The 25620-nt window shown below is 42.8% G+C and overlaps 1 protein-coding gene across 3 annotated transcripts in view; it reads left to right on the top strand.

The window, feature by feature from the left end:
• Window positions 1-5709: 5709 nt before the first annotated feature.
• Window positions 5710-25620, top strand: part of KDM4A (lysine demethylase 4A) — a 55460-nt gene continuing 35549 nt past the window's right edge. The window contains exons 1-7 of one of the 3 annotated variants that reach the window (XM_007535283.3): window positions 5710-5841; window positions 8485-8661; window positions 9668-9843; window positions 20056-20170; window positions 21590-21783; window positions 24033-24082; window positions 25067-25170. In XM_007535283.3, the coding sequence (XP_007535345.1) occupies window positions 8524-8661; window positions 9668-9843; window positions 20056-20170; window positions 21590-21783; window positions 24033-24082; window positions 25067-25170 (777 nt within the window). In that variant the 5' untranslated portion in view covers window positions 5710-5841; window positions 8485-8523. Of the gene's footprint in view, window positions 5842-6074; window positions 6140-6194; window positions 6340-8484; window positions 8662-9667; window positions 9844-20055; window positions 20171-21589; window positions 21784-24032; window positions 24083-25066; window positions 25171-25620 lie in introns of those variants that run through there. The other 2 variants (XM_016193521.2, XM_060206060.1) reach the window with 2 other exon arrangements.

Here is a 25620-nt window from a genome sequence, read left to right as displayed (position 1 = left end):
GCAGGTCTGCAGGTGTCTATCTCTTTACCTCTCTGTCTTCCCATCCTCTCTCGATTTCTTTCTGTCCTATCCAACAACAAAGACAACAATAGCAACAACGATAAACAACAAGGGCAACAAAAGAGGAAAAACAGCTTCCAGGAGCAGTAGATTCCTAGTGCTGGCACCTAGCCCCAGCAATAACCCTAGAGGCAAAAAAGAAAAAAAAAAAAAAGCAGTAAGGACCACAAGACTTATTTTCAAAAAAAAAAAAAAGACTTATTTTCTATCAGGTTTTATTTATTATTAGCTAGAGGCAGAGAAATTGAGAGGGAAGGGAAGAGAGGGAGAGAGAGTAGAGATACCTGCAACACTGTTTCATAGCTAATGAAGCTTTCCTCCTGCAGGTGGGCACTGAGGGCTTGAACCAAGGTCCTTGCACATTGTAAAATGTGCACTCAACCAGGCGTGCCACCATCTGTCTCTGTTTAATGTTTATTTTCATTAATTAATATATATGTTTTTTGGGTGGGGTTCAGAATAATGGTTATGTAAAGAGACTTTCATGCCTGAGGCGCTCAAGTCCCAGGTTCAATCCCCCACACCACCATAAACCAAAGCTGAACAGTGCTCTGGTAAAAAGAAAACAAACAAACAAAATATATATTTTTACCAGAGCACCGCTCAACTCTGCCATTAGGTAGTGCTGGGGATTGAACCTGGGAACTGTGGTTTTTCATGCATGAAAGACATTTACCATAACCATTAAACCATCTCCTCAGTTCAGTATTTATTTTTATGGCGGTGTGGGGGATTGAACTTGGAACCTCAGAATCTCAAGCTTGAAAATTTTTGGGTTTTTTTGCATAACCATTATGCTATCTCCTCCACCCCATGATTTATTTATTATTTATTTATTTATTTATTTATTTATTTATTTTTATTTATTTATTTTCCTCCTCCAGGGTGATTGCTGGGCTCGGTGCCTGCACCATGAATCCACCGCTCCTGGAGGCCTTTTTTTTTTTTTTTTCCCTTTTGTTGTCCTTTTTGTTTTTTATTGCTGCTGTAGCTATTATTGTTGTTGTTATTGATGTAATCGTTGTCAGATAAGACAGAGAAAAGTGGAGAGAGGAGGGGAAGACAAGGGGAGAGAAAGATAGACACCTGCAGACCTGCTTCACCGCCTGTGAAGCGACTCCCCTGCAGGTGGGGAGCCGGGGGCTCGAACCGGGATCCTTATGCCAGTCCCTGCACTTTGCGCCACGTGCGCTTAACCCACTGCGCCACCGCCCGACCCCCAGGATTTATTTTTTAACCTGTGAAAAGAGAGAGAGAACCAGAGCATCACTCCAGCACATAGGGATGCCAAGCATTGAACTTCATGACTGAGAGTCCAATACTTCATTCACTGAGCCACCTTCTGGGCTGCCCCATGATTTTCTTTTGCTCTTCTCTCTCTGTCTCTTTTTTTCTTTCTTTCTTTCTTCCTTTCTTTCTTTCTTTCTTTCTTTCTTTTTTTTTTTTTTTTTAACACCAGGGGTATTGCTGTGGCTCAGTGCCTGCATGATGAATCCACTGTTTGTAGCTGACATTTTTTCCTCTGTGTTTTTTTCTCTCTCTCTTTTTTATTTTTTTATTTTATTTATTAATGGATAGAGACAAATTCAGAGGATACAAGGAAGTAGAGAGGAGAGAGACAAACACCTGCAGCCCTGCTTACCACTTGTGAAACTTTCTCCTGCAAGTGTGGATGGGGGCTTGAACCTCGATCCTTGTGTAGTGTAGCATAGGCAGTGCACGACTGCCCTTTCCTTCCTTCCTTCCTTTTTTCTTTCTTCCTTTTTCCTCTTCTTTCTCTCTTCCTTTCTTTCTAATTTTTTCTTTTCATTTATTATTGGATAGAAACAGAGAGAAATTGAGAGGGGCAGGGGAGCGAGAGAGAGAGAGAGAGATCTGCAGACCTGCAGACCTGCAGACCTGCTTCACTTGCAATGCTTTCGTTCTGCAGGTGGTGACAAAGGGCTTGAACCCAAGTCCTTGTGCACTGTGATGTATGTGCTTAACCAGGTGCACCACCACCTGGCCCCTCTATTCCACCTCCCTTAGTTTATTCCATAGGCCAGAAAGGAATTGAGATGGGAGGGGAGATACAGAAGAAAGGGAGGTAGGGAGATAGAGAGGAAGAGAGAGGGGCCACGTGGTGATGCATCTGGTTGAGTGAACATACTACAATTTACAAGGATCCAGGTTTGAGCTTCCAGTCCTCACCTGCAAGGGGAAAGCTTTGTGAGTAGTGAAGCAGTGCTGCAGGTATCTCTCTGTTTCTAACCCCCTTTCTTCTTGATTTCTGGCTGTCTCTATCTAATTAATAAATAAAGATAATAAACAAAAGGAGAGAGGAAGAGGGAAAGATAGATACCTGCAGACTTGTTTCACCTCTTGTGAAGCAGAACCCCTGCAGGTGGGAAGTGGTGGCTCAGTCCCGGGTCCTTGAACATAGTACAATGTGCACTTAACCAGGTACAGCATCACCTGGGTCCCTCTATTTTGTATATTTGATAGGACAGAGAGAAATTGAGGGGGTTGGAAAGAAAGAGAGAGAGGCTGTAGATCTGCTTCACCATTCATGTGGAGCAGAGCCTCGAACCTGGGTCCTTACTCATGGTAATATGTGTGCTCGACCAGCCCTATTTATTTTTTTCAGATATTTTATTTATTATCTTTATTTATTTGATAGAGACAGCCAGAAATTGAAAGGCAAGGGGCAGGCAGAGAGAGAGAGAGAGAGAGAGAGAGAGAGAGGGTGGGGGTAGATAGCATAATGGTTATACAAAGAGACTCTCATGCCTGAGGCTCCAAAGTCTCAGATTCAATTTCCCTAACACCATAAGCCAGAGCTAAGCAGTACTCTGGAAGAGAGAGAGAGAGAGAGAGAGAGAGAGATACATGGGACTAACTCTCCTGAAACACTGCTTTACCACTCGCAAAGCTTTCTCCATGCAGGTGGGGACCGGGGGCTTAAACCCTGGTCCTTACACATTGTAATGTGTGCACTCAACCACTTGCCCCCTAGATTTTATTTATTTATTGGTGAGAGATAATAGAAGAGAGAAAGAGAACCAGACATTGCTCTGGTACATATGCTGATGACTGAACTCAGGACTTGATACATGAAAGTTCAATGCTTTATCTACTATGCCACCTTCTGGACCAGGCCCCAAGATTTATTTATTTATTTATTTATTTATACCAGACCACTGCTCAACTCTGATTTATGGTGGTGCAGGGGGTTGAACCTGGGATTTTGAAGCCTCAGGCATGAGAATCTCTTTGTATAACCATTATGCTATCTACCCCTGCTGATGGATTTCTTTCTTTTTCTCAAACCATTCAATGTAATACCATTCTTTTGGCCAATATATGCTAACTTTGCAGCCACTAATGATGAAAAAGTTAAGGCACAGAAGAGACAGGTTTTGAAAGCAGATCTAATTCCATTTTTTTTTCCAGTACACTACACCATTATTCTTTATTGTTAATGCAAATATTTAATTTTTTAGATGTTTTTAACTTTATATATTTTAATTTAATAGGACAGAGAGAAGTTAAGGGGGAAGAAGGGTAGAGGAGAGAGAGAGAGAGACACCTACAGCACTACTCTACTGCTTATGAAGTCGTCCCCCACCTCCTCCATAGGTGGGGACTAGGGGCTTGAACTCACTTCTTAGGTAAGGTAACGTGCACTTAACCAGGTATTCCACTGCATGGCCTTATTTGCATATTTATTTATTTACTTATTTATTCTTTTTTCTTTTATCAGAGCATTGTTTAGCTCTGGGTTATGGTGGTGCTGGGGATTGAACCTAGGATTTTGGAGTCATGTAAACCTTTTTTTAAAAACGTATTTTAGTAATTTTTAAACATTTTATTTATTTTTTAAAAAATATTTATTTCCGGGAGTAGGGCGGTAGCGCAGCGGGTTAAGTGCAGGCGGAGCGAAGCGCAAGGGCCTGCATAAGGATCTGGGTTGGAGCCCCTGGCTTCCCACCTGCGGGGGAGTCGCTTCATACGCGTGAAGCAGGTCTGCAGGTGTCTTTCTCTCCCCCTCTCTATCTTCCCCTCCTTTCTCCATTTCTCTCTGTCCTATCCAACAACGACGACATCAATAACAACAACAAATACAACAATAATGGCAACAAAAGGGAAAATAAATAAATAAAATAAAAAATAAAAAAAAATTATTTCCGGGAGTGGGGTGGTAGCACAGTAGGTTAAGCGCACGTGGCGCGAAGCGCAAGGACTGGTGTAAGGATGCCAGTTCGAGCCCCGGCTCTGCACCTGCAGGGGAGTCGCTTCACAGGTGGTGAAACAGGTCTGCAGGTATCTATCTTTCTCTCCCCCTCTCTGTCTTCCCCTCCTCTCTCCATTTCTCTCTGTCCTATCCAACAGCAACGACATCAATAACTACAGCAATGAAAAACAAGGGCAACAAAAGGGAAAATAAATTAAAAAATTTAAAAATATTTATTTCCTTTTTTTGTTGCCTTTTTATTGTTGTAGTTATTGTTGTTGTTACTGATGTCATCGTTGTCGGATAGGGCAGAGAGAAATGGAGAGAGGAGGGGAAGACAGAGAGGGGGAGAGAAAGACAGACACCTGCAGACCTGCTTCACCGCCAGTGAAGCGACTCCCCTGCAGATGGGGAGCCGGGCGCTGGAACCGGGATCCTTACTCTGGGTCCTTGCACTTTGCGCCATGTGTGTTTAACCCGCTATGCTACTGCCCGGCTCCTAACATTTTATTTTTTAATAGAAATTGAGAAGGATGAGGTTGAGGCAAAGAGAGATGCCTTGTTGTGCGTATTCCCCTTAAGACGACCTACCACCCCTCAGGAACAGCTCCTAATGACTTCTACAACCCCCTCAGACTCCAAAAGTGTGTCTAATGAGTCCCAGAATCTTCTACCCCAGCCTCAAGAGCTGTTACTAATGACCCCCCAAGCCCCCATTTAGTAAAGAGCTGCTTTTTAATGACCCTAATGACATTCCCCTTCAGGACCGGTCCTAATGACCCTCAGAGCGTCTTCCCCTTCAGGAACTGCTCCCTTCAAGAAATGTCCTGGTGGGCTTGTGCTCATTTGTGTGCTGCTTTGCAATGTACCCACCCAGGTTCGAGTTCTGCTGCCCCCAGTGCATTGGAGGAAGCTTCGGTGCTGAGGTCTCTGTCTCCAAGAAAAAGAAAATGTTTTGGTTTGCAGGAGAGTAAGGGAGTTCCCAGGACACTGAATTTTCAGTTTAAACACAAAACACACACACACTCTCTGGAGTAAATAGGTCACTTGAGCCCTGGAGCTCGAAAGCTGCCTCTTTGGTAGCTGCCTTAGGCAAGAGTGCCGAGTCTTCAACTCCAAAAGACTTTGCCCCACTCTTCTATGAGAAACACCCAACAGCAGTCTCACATGCGGACCATCCCACGCCTAGGCACTTGCCCCTTTCAATACTGATTAGCTCTGTGCAGCCAGAAGCCCAACTATGATTGGTTAGCCCTGACTCTGCCGAGATGCTCAGTGGCCCGGGTCCCGAGTGGTACAGCTTTTCCTCCCGGTAACAGCCGGAGACCAAGCTCATAGGCTGAGCAGATGAAGAGCTTCGACTTTGGGCGGCTTCCATTTGCTCTCATTGGCTGTTTGAGGCCTTAGGGCAGTCCTCGGATTGGCTGACTGTGAAGCGCTGTGCGGCTGCGCAGGGGCCGACTTCGAAAAGGCGGAGTTTCGTTCTTCGCCGGCTGGTAAAGCAGTGGGACCGGGAAGTGGCGACAGCCGAAGCTGGGCCTTAGCCCTGCGCGGGCATTGGCCTTTAGGTGAGGACCATGGGATTTTGGAATCCTTTAGGTTTATTGCAGCCGTAGCCGTGACCATGAACCCTGGTGGGGGAGGGGCGCCGGGAGGGAGATCTTTGGCGGTGAGTGATCGACACGTCTCTGCGCCAATGGAACCAAGGTGTTCTAAAATGTTTCCCGGGAATGGCCCTTTCCAGTCCTTTCTGGCCAATGGGTTTCGGGAAGGGGGGCGGGCCTAGGGGAGGCCTTATTTTCTTCTGCCTGCGGCCGGGCCTCACTCGCCTAGGCGGCGGGGCCGGGAGGGGCCGGTCTTTGCGTGGTCAGCTTTAGGGGCCTTGCGGGCTGGGGGCTGCTTCGGGAGCGTTGCCCGCCGAAGCGGCTGGGAGGGGCGGGGGCCAGAGTTGGATGGCGACGTTAGCAACTCGAAACCTTTATTGAGTGGCTAAGTACCGGGCCTAGTGCGTTTCGCTTGCATCATCGAAGTTAATTGCGTCCACCTTGCTGGGCGAGGAAGTTGGGGTAAGTCCCCATTTTACAGGTGGAGAAGCTGAGACTTGGCCGCAGCGCACACAGCCAAGGTCACACAATAAATGGCAGAGACCGGATCCGTATTAAGAATAGTTTTGACTCCGGAGCCAGCGCTTCTAAACCACTTGGCTTTTGTTGCTGCAAGGGGTGGGGGGAAGGAAAGTGTCAGGGAAGGCGAGCTTTCTCTAGGGAATAGATTGGGGAAAGAGAATTTTAGCTTCAGTAAAAGGGAATGAGCAGCTTAAGCAAGGGTGCAAGAATCAGTTATTCAAACATGCTGAGTGTTTACTGTGTGCGGTGCATTGTCCTAGGTTCTAGGCATACAATGCTGAATAAGGGCAGAGGCGGATGAACCCCCACTGAGGGCCCCCAAGGCCGAGGGGTTGGCCTTGTGTGATCATATGATTATGCACTTTTGTGAAAATTGCATGTTAGCTATTTTTTTTTATTTGCTTGTTTAAAGAGGTTCCGTTAAATTGCATAAACTTCGGGTTCCTTCATATTTGTTACCTGCTTTTGCAAAGGTCTAGGTGTAGATTATGAAACAGGCAGCATAGAGAATGGAAGGAACACTTTGAAGTGTGTTGCATTTTACTGTGGATAATTTTCCTGGTATGTAAAGCAGGGCTAATAGCAAACCCTACCATGCAAAGTTTAGCAACGTGCATTAAAGTGCCCAGCCAGGAACATTATTTTTGGTGAAATGGTATCCTGAGAGATGCAGGTATTGAGGCTTGTCATCTGTGAGACCTTAGTTCTACTTCATGCAGAACTGCTGTTTTTAGAATCTGGTACTAATTGCTGGTAGACTGGAGGCAGCTTCCTCCCTTCTGAACTATCCAGCACTTGAGAGGGATGCTTGTCAAAGCTGAACTGCTGTGGCTTCGGGCCCATTTTGGGGGTTGCAGAACTGTTGGATCTTTATGAAGAGTTTTAGCAGAGGAAATGACCTACTGTTTTTGCGACTAAAGGGACCCTCCTTAGTGTGTTTGTTCCTTACTCAGTTGAGATGATCTGTTACCAGGAAATAGGGATACAGGTACAGAGCTGAGGACTTTACCTGAAAATGAAATACTTACTTTACCCATGACAGACATTAAGGTGCTTGCTCGCTATTTGCAGTTTTATTGCCTGTTTAAAGTTGATCCTTTGAGTTCTGGGTACAGCTTGACTTTTAAGTACTGCTGAAACTGCAATACCTAAAATGGTTGTGATACAAGGTTTAACTTTAGCTCATTCTAAGAATGTCAGAGTATTTTTTTTTTTTTAAACTTTCTGCTTTGTAATCTTACAGCCTTGTAACTCTTCCTTGCAATCTTGTTTTAAAATTGTTGAATATGACCTCGAAGTGAGCCCATAGGCTGCCTGCTTGTTTTTTCCTCCCTCCCCATCTTCCCAGAGCACTGCTCAACTCTGGTTTATGTTGTTGTGTGGGATTGAACCTAAAATCATGGAGCAATAGAAGAGCCTGTTTACTTAATCATTATGCTATCTCCTTTACTCCATAGGTTGCTTTCTAAATCTGGTTACTGTATATTATGTATAGTACTCTTAGAAGAAATTAGCAAGGTTTGAATAAGGGTTCTTGAAAAGATTAAGGTAAACTATGGTCAGGACAGCTGTATTTACTTATTTATTTTTTTAACTAGGGCCAACCATTGCCACCTCCCCCCCCTTTTTTTTTTTAGCTGAAACAATGCCTCCATTTAAATGAGATTTTGATGCATTCCATTTTGATAACTGCTGTTTCTTTTAGATCTCCTTTTCTATCTGCATTTCTAGTTCATTTAAATAATGTATCTGCTTACTTCCTTCACTTACCTACTGGCAGATTTCTAGTGTGAAGTCTTAATGCTTCTTAAAAATGTCAACCTCATCTTTTATTACTTTCGGCACTAACACGTTCAACATTTAACTTTAGTTATATTTTATATAATTAAAGTATTTATGAAAGAGTGTTTGAGAGAGAGAGGGGAGGGGGGGAAGGGAGAGGAGGGGAGAGAACCATATTATAACTGGCACAAACTTGGATCTTTATGACTGTGTCAAACTTGGATTTTTATATTTCAGAGTTCCTGAACCATTCACTTTATATAATTTTTTTTTACTTTTAATGTCCTTTTTTTCCCCCCTCAGATTTCCCACTGACTGAAGGACTCTCAAAAAGGAGGAAAAATGACGTCTGAATCTGAAACCCTGAATCCCAGTGCTCGGATAATGACCTTCTATCCAACTATGGAGGAGTTCCGGAACTTCAGCCGATACATTGCCTACATTGAATCACAGGGAGCACATCGGGCAGGACTGGCCAAGGTGAGGATTGGGATTGCTAACTTGGCTTTTGTGACTGAAGGCAGCACAGCTAAAGATTTACCTTTTAGTTGACTAGAGGAACTGGGTTTGATTGAAAGCCAGAATGCAGAATGAGTTAAGTACATTATATATACTCTCCTATTTGCAAGGTAATTCCTTTCATTAACATCTGAAACACCTCTGTTTAGGTACAAGGAGAACTGCTTCAAATCTTTAAAAGGAAGGTAAAGAGTCAGTTTCCCTGAGCCAGCTGCTTCCATCCTCTTGGCTGAGAGAATTTAAATACTTTTGTCACTGAATGTTTATACTATGTAGCCTTTCTTGTTCTCATTTCTGCCCCATTTTGCACTCTTCTGTTATCTTTTTTTCTTTGTGTGAACTCTTTCCCATTCAGTGTCAATAGAGACAGAAGGGGAGATACCACACTACTGCTCCACAGCTCTTGAAACTTACCTTCTGCACCGTGCTTTGTACCAGGAACTGGAACCTGGTTTACTCACACATGGCCAAGTGTGCACTCTATACCCCCTCATTCAACATTTGACTTCTCATGTTCTGTTAGATTGAATCTGGCTACCATGACACATGCATTTGTTAGACTGAGACCAAGTTCTTCAGCTTTCTTTTCCTTCTTCCTAGATACAGAGTGAAAGATGAGTAGGAAACAAGAGATATACCACAAGACTGTTCACTGCTTGTGTAACTTTCCTGTGCATGGTACTCTCAAGTAGTGACTGAGAGCTTGAAGGTTCCTTGCACATGGAAAAATGTTCAGCATATGGGTGAGCTATCTCTTGGTGTGATGAGTTTTTTTTTCTTGTCTTGGGTCATTGCAATTAGGCATTTGATGGCAGAACTACATTATACCTAGTCTGACAATGTGGGGAGCATGGCTAAGTCAGTTAATTTTGAGAAATGTTGACTGTGATGTTGGCTATACACTATACACCCTAACCCTGGTTAGCTTGTCAGATTTTCAGTTTCTTTTGTCTTATGTTCTCTACAGGTTGTTCCTCCAAAGGAGTGGAAACCTCGGACATCCTATGATGACATTGATGATCTAGTCATTCCTGCCCCTATCCAGCAGCTGGTGACTGGGCAGTCTGGCCTCTTTACTCAGTACAATATTCAGAAGAAAGCCATGACTGTTCGAGAGTTCCGCAAGATAGCCAATAGTGATAAGTAAGTGGAAACCACCTGATATTTCATTTTTTAACCTGTCATTGCATCTAAGCCCTGACAGCTCATCTCATAGCTATCTCCAAAACTGCTGCTTTCCTACTGAAGAACAGTTATCCTCAACTCTACCTTCTGTGTCTCTTTCTGCCCTTTCCCTTGAAGCCTTTCTCCTTAGCACTCACAATACTTGTCCATCAAAGTTATTTTATCAAAAGTTGAATCTGGGGCCAGGTGGTAGTGTACCTGGTTGAGCGCACGTATTATAATGCGCAGGGACCTGGGTTCAAGCCCCCAGTCCCCACCTGCAGGGGGAAAGCTTCATGAATGGTGAAGCAGGGCTGCAGGTCTCTCTCTCTCTCTCCCTCTCTATCACCTCCTTCCCTCTTGACTTCTGGCTGTCTCTATCCAGTAAGTAAAGAAAATAAAATTATATATAAAAAAAGTTGAATCTTTTTCTAGCCCTGGTAGGTTAGAAGTTGCAAAGGAAAAAGTTGGAGGTGGTCCAATGAGCACTATTGCCACCTGTATTGATACCACTGGCTTCTCAGAAAGAGGTGACCATTGTAATTTATGCTGATTTAAAACATCCCATACTTGATCTTAGTACTTTGGATTTCTTCTGGTCCCTTCTGTCTTTGATCATGGTCAGATTCTTCACTATCTGTCAGGCTTCTCTCATTTCTGTCTGTGTGTATCTAATGCGAGTTAGACCAAAATACTGCTCAGTTCTGGCTTGTGGTGTGGGGGTTGAACCTGAGACTTGCAAGCCTCAGGCATGAAAGCCCTTTGCATAACCATTAGCTGTCTTCCCCCACCCCTTTTTAATTTTTATCTTTCTTTTTTTTTTTTTCCTCCAGGGTTATTGCTGGGGCTCACGAATTCACTGCTCCTGGCGGCTATTTTTTCCCCTTTTATTGCCCTTGCTTTTTTTTTTTTTTTTATCATTGTTGTGGTTGTTGTTATTGATGTCATTGTTGTTGGATAGGACAGAGAGAAATGGAGAGAGGTGGCGAAGACAAAGCACAAGGACCTGCATACGGATTCCAGTTCAAGCCCCTGGCTCCCCACCTGCAGGGGAGTCTCTTCACAGGCAGTGAAGCAGGTCTGCAGGTGTCTGTCTTTCTCCCCTCTCTGTCTCCCCCTCCTCTCTCCATTTCTCTGTCCTATCCAACAGTGATGACATCAATAACTACAACAATAAAAACACAGCAACACAACAAGGCAACAAAAGGGAATAAGTAAATAAATATAAAAATATTTTAAAAAATAAGGGTAACAAAAGGGAATAAGTAAATAAATAAATATAAAAATATTAAAAAAAAACAGCAACAAAAAGGGAAAATGAATAAATATTAAAATTTAAAAAAATATATAAAAATATAAAAATAAAAAGACCTAGCCTGGGGGTGAGTGTTCTGCAGAAAATTAATAAAAAAAATTTTAAGATTTTTAAAAAAATACTTATTTATTCCCTTTTTTATTATTGTTATTGATGTCATCATTGTTAGGTAGAACAGACAGAAATGGAGAGAGATGGGGAAGGAAAACTAATAAATTTTACACATGTACCAACAACTGTATTTACTATAAACCTTAGTCGCAATCAAAGTAAATTTAAGGGGGCCAGGCAGTAGTGCAGCGAGTTAAGCGTACATGGCAAAATTGCAAGGACCAGCTTAAGGATCCTGGTTTGAGCTCCCAGCTTTTCGCCTGCAGGGGGTAGCTTCACAAGCAGTGAAGCAGGCCTGCAGGTGCCCTCCCAGTCTTCCCCTCCTCTCTCGCTTTCTCTCTGTCCCATCCAACAACAATAACAAGGGCTACAAGGGCAACAAAAAAGGGGAAAATGGCCTCCAGGAACAGTGGATTCGTAGTGCAGGCACTATGCCCCACCAATAACCCTGGAGGCAATAAATAATTAAATAAAATAAAATTTAAATAGGGGCAGGGGAGATAGCACACTAGTTATGAAAAAAGACTTAAGGCTGAGGGTCTGAGATTCCAAGTTCAATCTCCAGCATCACCATAAAACAGAGTTGACCAGTATACTGGATTAAGAAAACAACTCATTAAACAAGACAAAAGATGATCAGGGAATTTGCATCATCAGACTTTGATGCCAGAGCTTCGTAGTTCAACCCTATGCACTGCATATACCAAAAGTGGTTAGTGCTCTGGCTTCTCTCTCCTTTTCGCTGCCTGACACATAATAAATAAATAAATAAATAAATTAATAGGGAAAAAAGTGAATGGGCCAGGAGTGGCATGCCTGATTTTCAGTTTTCTGAAGGGATTTCCCCCCTTCTTTTTTCCCCTCCTATTTTTTTTGATCCATCCATGTCTTTCAGCCAGTCAGACATACTGTGCCTTCTCCCATTTAACTACTAACCAGATCCTACTTAGCTGTAGAGATCAGACATGTTTAGGGTGGTATGGCTGTAGACTATATTGTGCCTTCTCTGAACAAGCCCAAAGCTAAATCTTTTTGTTTGCCTGTATTCAAGTTTCTGGAGTATTAACTTCATGTACTTCATCATCTCTGTTTCATCAGTCTATTCTCTATTATTTCTCTTTTTCCTTTGACTTGTTAAAATAGTGATTGTGTTCAGCCAGTTTTACTGACCACTCAGTCACTCATTCTCCTTTGAAAACCCCTTTTTTTTTTTAAACCAGAGCACTGTTAAGCTCTGGCTTATGGTGATGCGGGGATTGAACCTGAGCCTCTCAGGCATGAGAGTCTGTTTGCATAACCATTATGCTATCTACCCTCTGCCCCCCCCAAAAACAAACATTTTTTAAAAAAGCTTTTTTAAAATATTTATTTATTCCCTTTTGTTGCCCTTGTTTTATTGTTGTTGGATAGGACAGAGAGAAATGGAGAGAGGGGAGACGGGGGGGGGGGGGGGGGGAGGAGAAAGATAGACCTGCTTCGCCGCCTGTGAAGCGATTCCTCTGCAGGTGGGGAGCCGGGGGCTCGAATAGGGATTCTTACATTGGTCCTTGAGCTTTGCGCCTTGAGCTTTGTGCCGAAAAACCATTTTTACTTATATATTGGATAGAGATAAATCAAGAGGCAAGGAGAAGACATGGAAAAAGACACCTGGGGTGGGGCTAGATAGAATAGTGGTTATTCAAAGAGCTCTCATGCCTGAGGCTACCAAGTCCCAGGTTCAGTCTCCCTGCATAAACCAGAGGTGAGCAGTGTGCTCTAGCGAAAGAGATAGGAGGAAGGAGGAAGACACCTGCACCACTGCTTCACTGATCTCGAAGTTGTCTCCTTACAGGTGGGGACTGGGGGCTTAAACCTTGGTCCTTGCACATTGTAACATGTTAATCTGCTGCCAGCCTCTTTAGGAAGTTGGATGGTAGCACAGCCAGTTAAGCGCAGGTGGTGCAAAGCGCAAGGACCAGCATAAGGATCCTGGTTGGAGCCCCCAATTCCTCATCTGCAAGGGAGTCTCTTCACATGCAGCGAAGCTGGTCTGAAGGTGTCTTATCTTTCTCTCCCCCTCTCTATCTTACCCATCTCTCGATTTCTTTGTCCTATCCAACGGCGACATCAACAACAATAATAACTACAATAATAAAACAAGGGCAACAAAAAGGGAATAAATAAGTATATAAAAAGTATATTTTATTGGGTAGGAGTAGCTAGCATAATGGTTATGCAGAGAGACTCATGCCTGAGGCTCCAAAGTCACAGTTCAGTCCCCTGAACCACCATAAACCAGAATTGAGCAGTGCTTTGGTTAAAAAGTGTATTTTATTTATTTAAATTATTTAAAGAAGCTTTCTTGCTCTGGGGAGATAGCATAATGGTTATGCAAAAAGACTTTCATGCCTGAGGACCAGAGGTCCCAGATTCAATCCCTAGAACCGCTATAGGGCAGAGCTGAGCTGTCTCCTGGGGAAAAACAAAACAAACAAGCAAAAATTCTTTTCTTTTTATCTGAACACAGCTCAGCTGTTGACAGGACCACTCTAGCAGAGAGACTAATTATTAGAGAAAGAGAAGAGAGAACTTGACACCTGGAATAACAAGGATCAAACTCCTGGAACTCATACTTGAGAGAATCTATATTACCGTTGTGCTCCCTCCTCCTTCTTTCTCTCTCTTTAAAAATTGTTAATTATTTATTTGATAGAGATAGAGAAATTGAGAGGGGATAAGATAGAAAGAAAGACACCTGTAGCATTGCCTTTCTGCTAATGAATGAAGCTCTCCCCCATCAGGTAGGTCTGGGGACCTGAACCCAGGTCTTTGTGCATTGTAACGTGCACCCAACCAAGTGTGCCACTGCACAACCCCAGCCACACTTTATAAAAATATATTTATTATTTTTTAATTTTTTAATTTTAATTTTGACATATTGGATAGAGACAGCCAGAAATTGGGAGGAAGAAGGAGATAGACTGGGAAAGAGGGAGGCCATATGGTGGCACACCTGGTTGAGCGCACAAGTTACAATGTATAAGGACCCTGGTCTGAGCTCCAGTCCCCACTTGCAGGGGGGAAGCTTTTGGGAGTCGTGAAGCAGTGTTGCAGGTGTCTCTTTGTTTTTCTCTCCCCCCATGCCCTCTTGATTTCTGGCTGTATCCAATAAATGAAGATAACTAAAGGGGGGGGACCTGCAGACCTACTTCACTAGTGAAGTGGATGCCCTGCAGGTGGGGAACGAGGGTTAAACCCAGGCCCTTGCATTTGGTAATATGTGCGCTTAACTGAGTGTGCCATCTCCCCCCCTTTAAAAATTTTTTTTTCCCGGGAGTCGGGTTGTAACGCAGCGGGTTAACTGCATGTGGCGCAAAGCACAAGGACCAGCCTAAGGACCCCAGTTCGAGCCCCTGGCTCCCCACCTGCAGGAAAGTCACTTCACAAGCGGTGAAGCAGGTCTGCAGGTGTCTGTCTTTGTCTTTCTCTCCCCCTCTCTGTCTTCCCCTCCTTTCTCCATTTCTTTCTGTCCAATCCAACAACAATGACAACAAGAATAACTACAATAATAAAACAACAAGGGCAACAAAAGAGAATAAATAAATATTTAAAAAAATTTTTTCCCCCTCCAGGGTTATCACTGGGGCTTGGTGCCTGCACTATGAATCCACTGCTCCTGGAGCCTATTTTTTCCCATTTTTGTTATCCTTGTTTTATTGTTTTTATTGATGTCGTCGTTGTGGATAGCACAGAGAGAAATAGAGAGAGGAGGGGAAGACATGGAGAAAAAGACACCTGCACATCTGCTTCACCACTTGTAAAGTGACCCACCCCCCCCCCCCCCCGCAGGCGGGACCTGTTTTTTTTTTTAAAAAAAAACAACAACCTTATAATGAAAGTTTGGAGGGGGGTGGCAGAGGAGATCAAGAACACACACACACACACACACACACACACACACACACACATACACACACACATATATACACACACCCCAGAGCATCATGTCACATGTTAGGTATTGAATGCAGGACCTTATGCTTTATCCACTGAGCTATGTCCTGGCCCAACAACCAACCAGTTACCTTTTTTCCCCCATTTTATTATTTTTTTTTAATTTAAGAAAGGATTAATTAACAAAACCATAGGGTAGGAGGGGTACAACTCCACACAATTCCCACCACCCAATCTCCATATCCCACCCCCTCCCCTGATAGCTTTCCCACTCTATCCCTCTGGGAGCATGGACTCAGGGTCATTGTGGGTTGCAGAAGGTAGAAGGTCTGGCTTCTGTAATTGCTTCCCCGCTGAACATGGGCGTTGACTGGTCAGTCCATACTCCCAGTCTGCCTCTCTCTTTCCCTAGTAGGGTGGGTCTCTGGGGAAGCTGAGCTCCAGGACACATTGGTGGGGTCTTCAATCCAGGGAAGCCTGGCCAGCATCCTGATGACATCTGGAACCTGATGACTGAAAAGAGAGTTAACATACGAAGCCAAACAAATTGTTGAGCAATCATGGACCCAAAGCTTGGAATAGTGGAGAGGAAGTGTTAGGGAGGTACACACTGCAAAATCTAGTGTACTTCTGCTTTCAGGTATATATTTTGCAGTAGTTTACGGATATGTGTGAACATATGCTCTCTCACAGAAACTGGTGTATATCTAGGTTTGGGGACTGTTAGAAAGTGAACCACCGGGAGTCCGGCGGTGGCGCAGCGGGTTAAGCGCACGTGGCGCAAATCGCCAGGACCTGCGTAAGGATCCCAGTTCGAGCCCCCGGCTCCCCACCTGCAGGGGAGTCGCTTCACAAGCGGTGAAGCAAGTCTGCAGGTGTCTGTCTTTTTCTCCTCCTCTCTGTCTTCCTCTCCTCTCTCCATTTCTCTCTGTCCTATCCAACAACAACGACATTAATAACCACAACGTTAAACAACAAGGGCAACAAAAAGGAAAATAAATAAATAAATAAATAAATAAATAAAAACTTAATTAAAAAAAAAAAAGTGAACCACCTGAGATGGAATTAGAGTATACTATGAAAGGAAAGGTCTCACCCGAGTAATGAAGCTGAAGGGTTGTCATTCCACATATGAAGTCTCTGGACACAGTCTGAAATGAAGCATGTTGAGGTGGCAATCGTTGCATTGCTCCCCTTTTATTTCTTTTTCTTTCTTTCTTTGTGCCTGCACTACGAATCCACTGTTCCTGGAGGCTAATTTTTTTTCCTTCCCTTTTTTGTTGCCCCTGTTGTTTATCATTGTTGCTTTTTTATTATTGTTGTTGCTGTCATTGTTGGATAGGACAGAGAGAAATTGAGAGAGGAGGGGAAGACAAGAGATGGGGAGAGAAAGATAAGCACCTACAGACCTGCTTGTGAAGCGACGCCCTGCAGGGGGAGAGCTGGGGGCTTGTGCTTTACGCCATGTGCATTTAACCTGCTGTGCTATTGCCCCCCTTTATTTTATTTTATTTTTTTAATATTTATGTATTTATTCCCTTTTGTTGCCCTTGTTTTATTGTTGTAGTTATTATTGTTGTCATAATTGTTGGATAGGACAGAGAGAAATGGAGAGAGGAGGAGAGACAGAGGGGGAGAGAAAGATAGACACCTGCAGACCTGCTTCACGGCCTGTGAAGCAACTCCCCTGCAGGTGGGGAGCTGGGGGCTCGAACTGGGATCCTTATGCCAATCCTTGCGCTTTGTGCCACATGCAGTTAACCAGCTGTGCTACTACCCGACCCCCCTTTTATTTAATTTATTTAATATTTATTTTCCCTTTTGTTGCCCTTTTTTTTTTTATTGTTACTGATGTCATTGTTGGATAGGAGAGAAATAGAGGAGGGGAAGATGGGGGAGAAAAAGATAGAGACCTGCAAATCTGCTTCACCGCTTGTGAAGGTACTCCCCTGCAGGTGGGGAGCTGGGGGCTCGAACTGGGATCCTTATGCCAGTCCTTGCTCTTTGCACCACTTGTGCTTGACCCGCTGTGCTACCCTGCCCAACTCCCCCCATTTTTTTTTTTAATTATTTACTTTTGAGAGAGATGGAGGAAATTGAGAGTGAAGGGGGGAGATAGATACACATGGGCAGCACAGCTTGTGAAGCTCTTCACCTTGCAGGCGGGGGCAGCTTCTTAAACTAGGTCCTTATGAACATGCGTGCTCAACCCTGTGCCACTGCCCAACCCCAAAGGAAGGATTTTATTCCCTCTTCCCCCATTTTTTTTTGGATAGAAGCAGAAATGAGATGAGAGAAAGAATGAGAGACACCTGCAGCATGGCTTCACTGATTTTCCCTGTGCAGGGGAATCCAGCAACTGAGTGAACCCAGGTCTTTGTGCATGGTAACATGTAGCTCTACAAGGTCCATCACTGCCCAGCCATCCATTATCTAGTTTCTATTTGCGTTACTACAGTTTGGAGAATACTCAGTAGTTGAAGAATCCAAGCAGCTGGAGTTAGAAGAGTCACTTATAGTTCACAGGGAACTTGAAAAGTACTATTTTTTCTTCAGAGCACTGCTCAGCTCTGCTTACGCTGGTTTTTTTGGTACTACTGGGGATAGAATCTGGGATCTTGGATTCTTAGGCAAAAAAGTATTTTATATAACCAGTCTTTTTCTTTTTCTACCTCTGGAGTAATAATCAGGATAACTGTGCTTGCTTGATGAATCCACTGCTCCTGACAGCCATTTTTTCTTTCCTTTTCTTTTCCTACATATGACAAGACAGAAATTGAGAGGGGAAAGGGAAAATAGAAAGGCATAGAGACAGAGAGATACCTGTAGCACTTGCTTTACCACTCACGAAGCTTCCCCCCTGCAGATAAGGAACAGTGGCTTGAACCTTGGTTCTTGCACATGGTAATGTGTATGCTCAAACTAGGTGGGCCACCATCCATTCTTCTCATAACCATTCTAACGCAGTATTTAACATAAGTGCATCTTTTCATTCAACCCTATTAAAACTTATGCACAATTCCATTTTCATCTTTACTTCCATGATTTTCATTTGTATTTTTTTCCCCTACCGTTTGAGTTGTATGTATTGATTTTTACACCTAGTATATGTTTACACATACCTATTAGGTTTACACATTGCTTTCTATGTTGCCCTTGTTGTATTTTTATTGTTGTTACCCTTGTTTTATTGTTGTAATTATTGTTGTTATTGATGTCATCGTTGTTAGGTAGGACAGAGAGAAATGGAGGGGGGGGACAGAGAGGGGGAGAGAAAGATAGACACCTGCAGACCTGCTTCACCGCCTGTGTAGCGACTCCCCTACAGGTGGGGAGCTGGGGGCTCGAACCGGGATCCTTGAGATGGTCCTTGTGCTTCCTGCCGCCTGCGCTTAACCGCTATGCTACCGCCCGACTCCCTGCTCTTTATGTTTTTTAAACACATTATATTCTTACTGCTGCATCATAACAAGACTTTAAGTTCTTTTTGAAAAATTTATTTTTCAAAAATACTATATTTTAATGAGAGATACAGAGAAAAAAATAGAACGGCACTGCTTACATTTACTTTGTAGTGGTGCTAGGAATTAAAGCTGGGACCTTGGAGTCTCAGGCATGAAAGTTTTACATAAACGTTGTGCTATTTCCCTACTTCATTGAAAAATATAAATATATTTTTTATTCATTTTTTTTTTTATGAATGACAGAGACAGGAGAGTGAACCAGACTATCACTGTGACTTATGCAAAGCTGAGTGTTGAACTCTGGATCTCAAGCTTGAGAGTCCAACACTATTCACTACTCCACATCCTAGGCCTCAAACATAGGTACCTTAATGGAATTATATTAGAATTACAGATATAATTCAGGGGTTCATAGCATAATGGTTATGCAACAAGACTGATGTCTTGAGTCTCTGGTTACATACCCAGCACCACCATAAGCTAGAGTTGAGCACTTCTGTTTACTTATTTATTTATTTATTCATTTATTTACCAGAGAACTGTTCAGCTCTGGCTTATGGTAGTATGGGAGATTGAACCTAGGATTATGGAACCTCAGGCATGAGAGTCTCTTTGCATAACCATTATGTTATCTAACCCGGTCCTAAATAAAATATTTTTATTTTTATTATTTTTTTTACCAGAGCTCTACTCAGTTTTGGCTTATGGTGGTGCAGGGGATTGAACCTGGGACTTTGGAGCCTCAGGCATGAGAGTCTCTTTGCATAACCATTATGCTATCTACCCTGCCCTAATAAAATATTTTTTATGCATAGGAGATCTTTATATTTTTTAGGAAATTCCATATTTTCAATAAAATGTTTTATTAGGAATAACTTGTGTTGTGTATTAGCTACACTGTAGGATTTTTGGTTAGAAACAGTGACACAGAAATAGCCTTCTTGGTGCTGTTTGCACCTGTCCAGGGAACTGAATGTTCATTGAGAACCTTAGCTCTTGGCCTCCTGGTGGATTTTGGATGTCTGTGATATGAAGGGTTTTGTGGTTCTTGGTTCTCAAAAGTTTGTAAGCTCATTTCATAGCCTGTAGCTGGATATTGTTTCAGTAGTCTTGAAAACATTGAGGATTTGCACGTCCTTAAGAAGATGAGTTTACCTCTACCAGTGAGTGAGTCAACCTTCCTTGGGTTCTGTGGTTACGGAAAGGCTATTGGAGTAACTGGATTTGTGTCTTGAGGATCAACATTATGCCTTATTCATTGGAAGTGTCTTGCTATCCCACGAAAATGAGATTGTGTCTTATTTTGTTCACAGTGCCTAGTTAATCTAGTTTCCCACAGGAATGTAATACTGCTTTTACTTTTGAAAGGTATTGTACTCCCCGCTATAGTGAATTCGAAGAACTTGAGCGGAAATACTGGAAGAACCTCACCTTCAATCCCCCAATCTATGGTGCAGATGTGAATGGCACACTCTACGAAAAGGTTAGACTCACTGGAAAATTTGATCAGTACCTTTGTAATTCTGTAATGTGATAGATACTGTTTTTATCTGCCTAGCACTTAGTAGGCACATTAAGGCTGCTTGCTGAATGGGTAGATGAGCAGAGGAATGATCCACCACCAGCTGGTGTGCTGTGTTCATGTAATTGTGAGTGTTTTTTCTTTTTTTGCATATGATTGATTTTTTTTCTCCTACTCTACATGTAAATTGGATGATAGGGTGCTCTTTGCAAGGGCTGTTAGAATAGTCTGTGGGTGTTAGCTGATGAGTTCTCGAAGGGGTGGGATCGTAGTAAATGAAATGTTGGTTAAGAGTCAAGGTGCTTTCTACAGGAGAAAAGAGTACTGACTAATGAATAAGGTATAGATTTATGTAGTGGACTGTTTAGATTTTCAGACAAAATTCTGTATAAAAGCTATTTTAGTAATTTCATTGACTTAGCAGGTACTTTATTTTTATTCATATATTTTCCCTTTAGTTGCTCTTGTTGTTTTTTATTGTTGTAGTAGTTATTATTGTTGTTATTGATGTCATTGTTAGATAGGACAGAGAGAAATGGGGGGGGACAGAGAGGTAGAGAGAAAGATAGATAGATACCTGCAGACCTGCTTCATCACTTGTGAAGTGAGCCCTCTGAAGATGGGGAACTGGGGCTTGAACCAGGATCCTGACTCTGGTCCTTGCACTTTGCGCCACATGTGCTTAACCCACTGCACTACTGTCCGACTCCCCTTAATTGTATTTCATATGCTAGTGTTATTCACCTTTGCGGAGTGATGTTCCCCTTTAGAAGGATGATAGTATCAGTCTTTTAAAATATTTATTCCCTTTTGTTGCCTTTGTTGTAGTTATTGTTGTAGTTATTGATGTCATAGTTGTTGGATAGGACAGAGAGAAATGGAGAGAGGAGGAGAAAACAGAGGGGGAGAGAAGACCTGCGGACCTGTTTCACCACCTGTGAAGTGACTCCCTGTGGGTGGGGAGCCGGGGGCTGGAACCAGGATCATTATGCTGGTCATTGTGCTTTGCGCCACCTGCACTTAGCCCGCTGCGCTACCACCTGGACTCCCCAGTAGTATCAGTTTTAATGATGGTTGTGAAAAGTAAGAATTGCATTGATCTTCATGTCTAGGTTGCTTTTGAGCCTGTTCCACACTTTTGTTAGAGGTCACAGCTCACTTGACCTACTCTGATTTGCAGGTTCACGGCCACAGTTTATATTTAGTATATCTGCCCTCAATTGTCATTCCTTTTACAACTTTTTTTTTTTCTTTCTTTCTGCCATTGCACTGCTCAGCTTTGGCTTTTGGTGGTGCAGAGGTTTGAACCTGGGACTTCCGCCTTAGGCATGAGAGTCTGTTTGCATAACCATTATGCTGTCTCTCCTGCTCCCTTTGCAGCATGTTGATGAGTGGAATATTGGCCGACTGAAAACAATCCTGGACTTGGTGGAAAAGGAGAGTGGTATCACCATTGAGGGTGTGAACACCCCATACCTGTATTTTGGCATGTGGAAGACATCCTTTGCCTGGCACACTGAAGACATGGATTTGTACAGTATCAATTACCTGCACTTCGGAGAACCAAAGTCCTGGTAAAGTCAGCCTTCATTTGGTGCTGGGGCCTTCCCGCTTCTCTGCTTAGAAACTAGGAAGGATCTTGCCAAAAGTGCATATTCTGGCTCAGTAAACTTGGGGTAGTACAGGCCTATATTTTATAACGGACTGTCAAGTGATTAGATGCTGTTGGAACTCTTGTTGCTCAGACCATCCTTTGAGTAGGCCACTGAATAAATAACCATTGTATGAAAGTGACTACAAAGGCTGTTCCAGGCTATACCCCACTGTTTTCTACTTTCCTTTTCTGAACAGGCCTGAGGTAGTTGTTAGAGGCAGACTTCCAAGACTGGAGTCACTCTTTGAGATGATAACATTTCTTTTCCTCATGGAAAAAAAGACTTGGTGATCAGCAGTGTGTGCTCAATGCAAGAGGGAATTTGAGACTACTCAGTCTCCAGGGTCTTATCAGTCATTCGTTGAGAAAAAAGGTTTTTCTCCTGTCCTGACGTATGTCTTCTGAGTCTTAGTTTTTTTTTTTTTTTTGTAAGGGTGTTGTAATCGATAGCAGTATAATGAGATAATTGAGGCACCTATCCTCACTGAGTTAGGAGACTAGTCAAATGTGAGAAGAGCTCTGAGCAATGGTGGCTGCAGTAGACCCACATGGGAGAAGAGTACAGTGAGGGTTGGGTGGCGCAAGGGGCTACTAAGGCCTGTCTGGAAGAAGTATGTCTTATTTAGCAGAGGAGAAGAAGGATGGGTGCAGGAGAGGGGAGATGAAGGAAGTGTGTCCAGGTAGTTGGAACATGATGTATAAAGATTCCAAATAGGTTAAGGGGGGAGGGGTAGCTACCATATCTTTAGTAACTAGAGGAAGTCCAGTATGGCCATGCACAAGGGTGGGAGTGAGTGAAGAGGGACAGCGTGAGCTGGGTAATAGGTTGTTGTGGAAACCATACCATCTGTTTCCTTGCTGAGCATCTTCAGCCAAGGTTCCCCCTCCCCCATCTAATCTTAGGAAATATTTTGAGTCTGTGATACCCCCTAACTACTGTCCCACTTCCTCCTTTAGATGGCTAGACTTCTAGAATCTGTAACTATAGATTTTGTGCCTTTACCATGTTTAAAAATTTTAGAAATTGGACTTCCATTCTTATGTAGAGAGGTTTTCTAGTTAGTACAAACACTCTGGTCCATCTGAAGTAGGATTTCCAGAGACTTCTGTGTGCAAGGTTGCCTGATAGAGCCCCAGAAACCTTTAGGTGACAGACATATTCCTCTGCTGTTTTGTTTCATAATGAAGCTATTGGGATGGGAGCTTTTTGTTGTGCAATGATTTTTTTTAAAAAATATTTTTATTATATTTATTTATTTTCCCTTTTGTTGCCCTTGTTTATATTGTTGGTTGTTGATGTCATTGTTGGATAGGACAGAGAGAAATGGAGAGAGGAGGGGAAGACAGAGAGGGGGTGAGAAAGATAGACACCTGCAGACCTGCTTCACTGCCTGTGAAGCGACTCCTGCAGGTGGGGAGCCGGGGACTCGAACCGGGATCCTTACATCGGTCCTTGCGCTTTGCACCACGTGTGCTTAACCCCACGTGTGCTTAACTGCTGTGCTACCGCCCGACTCCTGTTGTGGAATGATTTTAGAGTCTCTTTTAAAAGAGAAAACACTGTGAGTTTCAGAATATAAAGTTTAGTAGTTTTGCAAAAGTTTGGAGTAGGCTTTTTGTGTTTTTATCCCTTTCTTTGTGAAGAGCAGTTACAGTGGTGTCTAGAATACATTAGTAGGTGGAGGAGTATTTAATTGTAATCTATACGGTTGTTTTAGAGACAGAGGGAAATGATTTCATCAGCCACTGTGGGCCAGGTCTCTAAGTAATTCATTTCACCCTAATTTCCCTTTTCCTGCCTTCCCAGTTTTAGGCTGTGTGCCAAGAGCACTTCAGTACCACTTTCCTTTATATTCCAAATTTTATTATGTTAACAAGTTATGTGACAATACTGAGAACAATACTGAGTGCATGCTGTAAACCCTGGCTCATAGTAAATGTTTAGTAAACATCTTATTACATGAATGACTGTCAAAGGAATTCACTCACACTTCTGTGTGGAGCCCACATTCTCCTGCCCAGTCTAATTTCATGTCTACAGATTCTTTTCTAGTTTTTCTGGTTGGGAAGTCAAGTATCTGGAATTTTACATTCTTAAGAATGGGTATGGGCCCCTTTACTCCTGCTCCTGCCCTCTGCTCAGCCTCCAGTGCTCTTATGTGTTTGCAGGTACTCAGTCCCCCCTGAGCACGGAAAGCGGCTGGAGCGCCTCGCCAAAGGTACTGTGTCTCCTCCAGGTGCTGGGCAGGCTTGGCTATGAGTTGCATGGGCGGTTCTGAGATGTCTGTTTTCTGTAGTTAGGTTCACTTGTGTGCTTTTTCTGACCTGTGGGTGGGAGTGTATATTTGTGTGTGTGTGTGTGGTGAAATGTACTGCTAGACTGACTCCAGGAGAGCCACTCAAATCAGAATCTTTCCCTTCTTGGTCCTGGGAAGGGATTTAGACAGTCTCTGCATTGGTTTTACTGAGCATGAATTTATATGACTAGGAGTAGTACTGTGTTAGTCATATTTGGCCTGGCTCTTTTATCCAAAGCCAGAATGTAAAAGTTGTGATTGAATCATTTTGTATTTTGACTCTTTTAAGTAGATCTTGATAGATTTGTACTGTTAGAGATAGTATTTGAAGATAATTTGGGTGGTCCATGCCAAAGAAGTATTACTAATGAAAGATTGAGGGTACAGATGAATTTAGATGGATCCTAAATATTTTTTGTTTTAATGTTTTATTAATGAGAGAGAAAGGAGGAGGTGGAGAGGGTGGGAAAACATACACCAGAGCGTCACTCTGGTACATGTGCTACCCAGGATCAAATTGTCTGGACCTCATGCTTTGATTGTCCAACACTTTATCCACTGCACTACCTCCTGTATCATCTGTCCCTCATCTCCCATCATCACTTGGGTTTCACTGCTTTAGCTTGACTCTATCAGATAGTATTGAGAATCTTGTAGTTTTCTGGATTTACAGATATGAGGTCCCAAGTTCCATTCCTGGTATCACCTGTGCCAGAGTGATGCTCAGGTTCTCTATAGTATCATTTTCTTTTCTTCTTTCCTTTTCTTTCTTTCTTTCTTTCTTTCTTTCTTTCTTTCTTTCTTTCTTCACATTAATTCATCCCTCTTATAGTACAAATCAGAGACTCACAGGTATGAAGCAACTGATCTACTATGAGCTGCTGTGCCCATTTTTGTTTTAAATAGGATTTTTCCCAGGAAGTGCCCAAAGCTGTGAGGCCTTTCTCCGCCATAAGATGACCTTGATTTCCCCTTTAATGCTGAAGAAATATGGAATTCCATTTGACAAGGTAAGATGATTTTATGTGCAGAAATCCTTTTTTTTTTTTTTTTTTTTTTTGCCAGAGTACCTGGTCAGCTCTGGTTTATGGTGGTGTGGGTGATTGAACTTGAAACTTTAGAGCCTCAGGCATGAGAGTCTTTTGCATAACAATTATGCTATATACCCCCTACTCTTTTTTTTTTTTTTTACATGCAGAAATCCTTTGAATTACATGGAAATCACTAATTTTAGTCACAGAACTTTGTTCTTTATCACCTTATACCAAATGTGAACCAGGGCTTACATAATGACACTTTTATCTAAGATCATCAAAGGTGAGGGTGCTACAGTACCTTCCCAGTGCCAGTGAAGTCAAATCCTATGAGCATTGTTAAGTTGGAGGAATTATTTAGTCATGATGTTTGCTTTGCCTGCTTTTTCCATTTTGTAGAATACATTTAAGATCACTGTGGTTTTA

This window comes from Erinaceus europaeus, chromosome 13 (assembly GCF_950295315.1).
Source record: "Erinaceus europaeus chromosome 13, mEriEur2.1, whole genome shotgun sequence".
Taxonomy (NCBI): Eukaryota; Metazoa; Chordata; class Mammalia; order Eulipotyphla; family Erinaceidae; genus Erinaceus; species Erinaceus europaeus.
The sequence above is the reverse complement of the archived record's forward strand: the minus strand, read 5'-3'. Positions and strand labels throughout refer to the sequence as shown.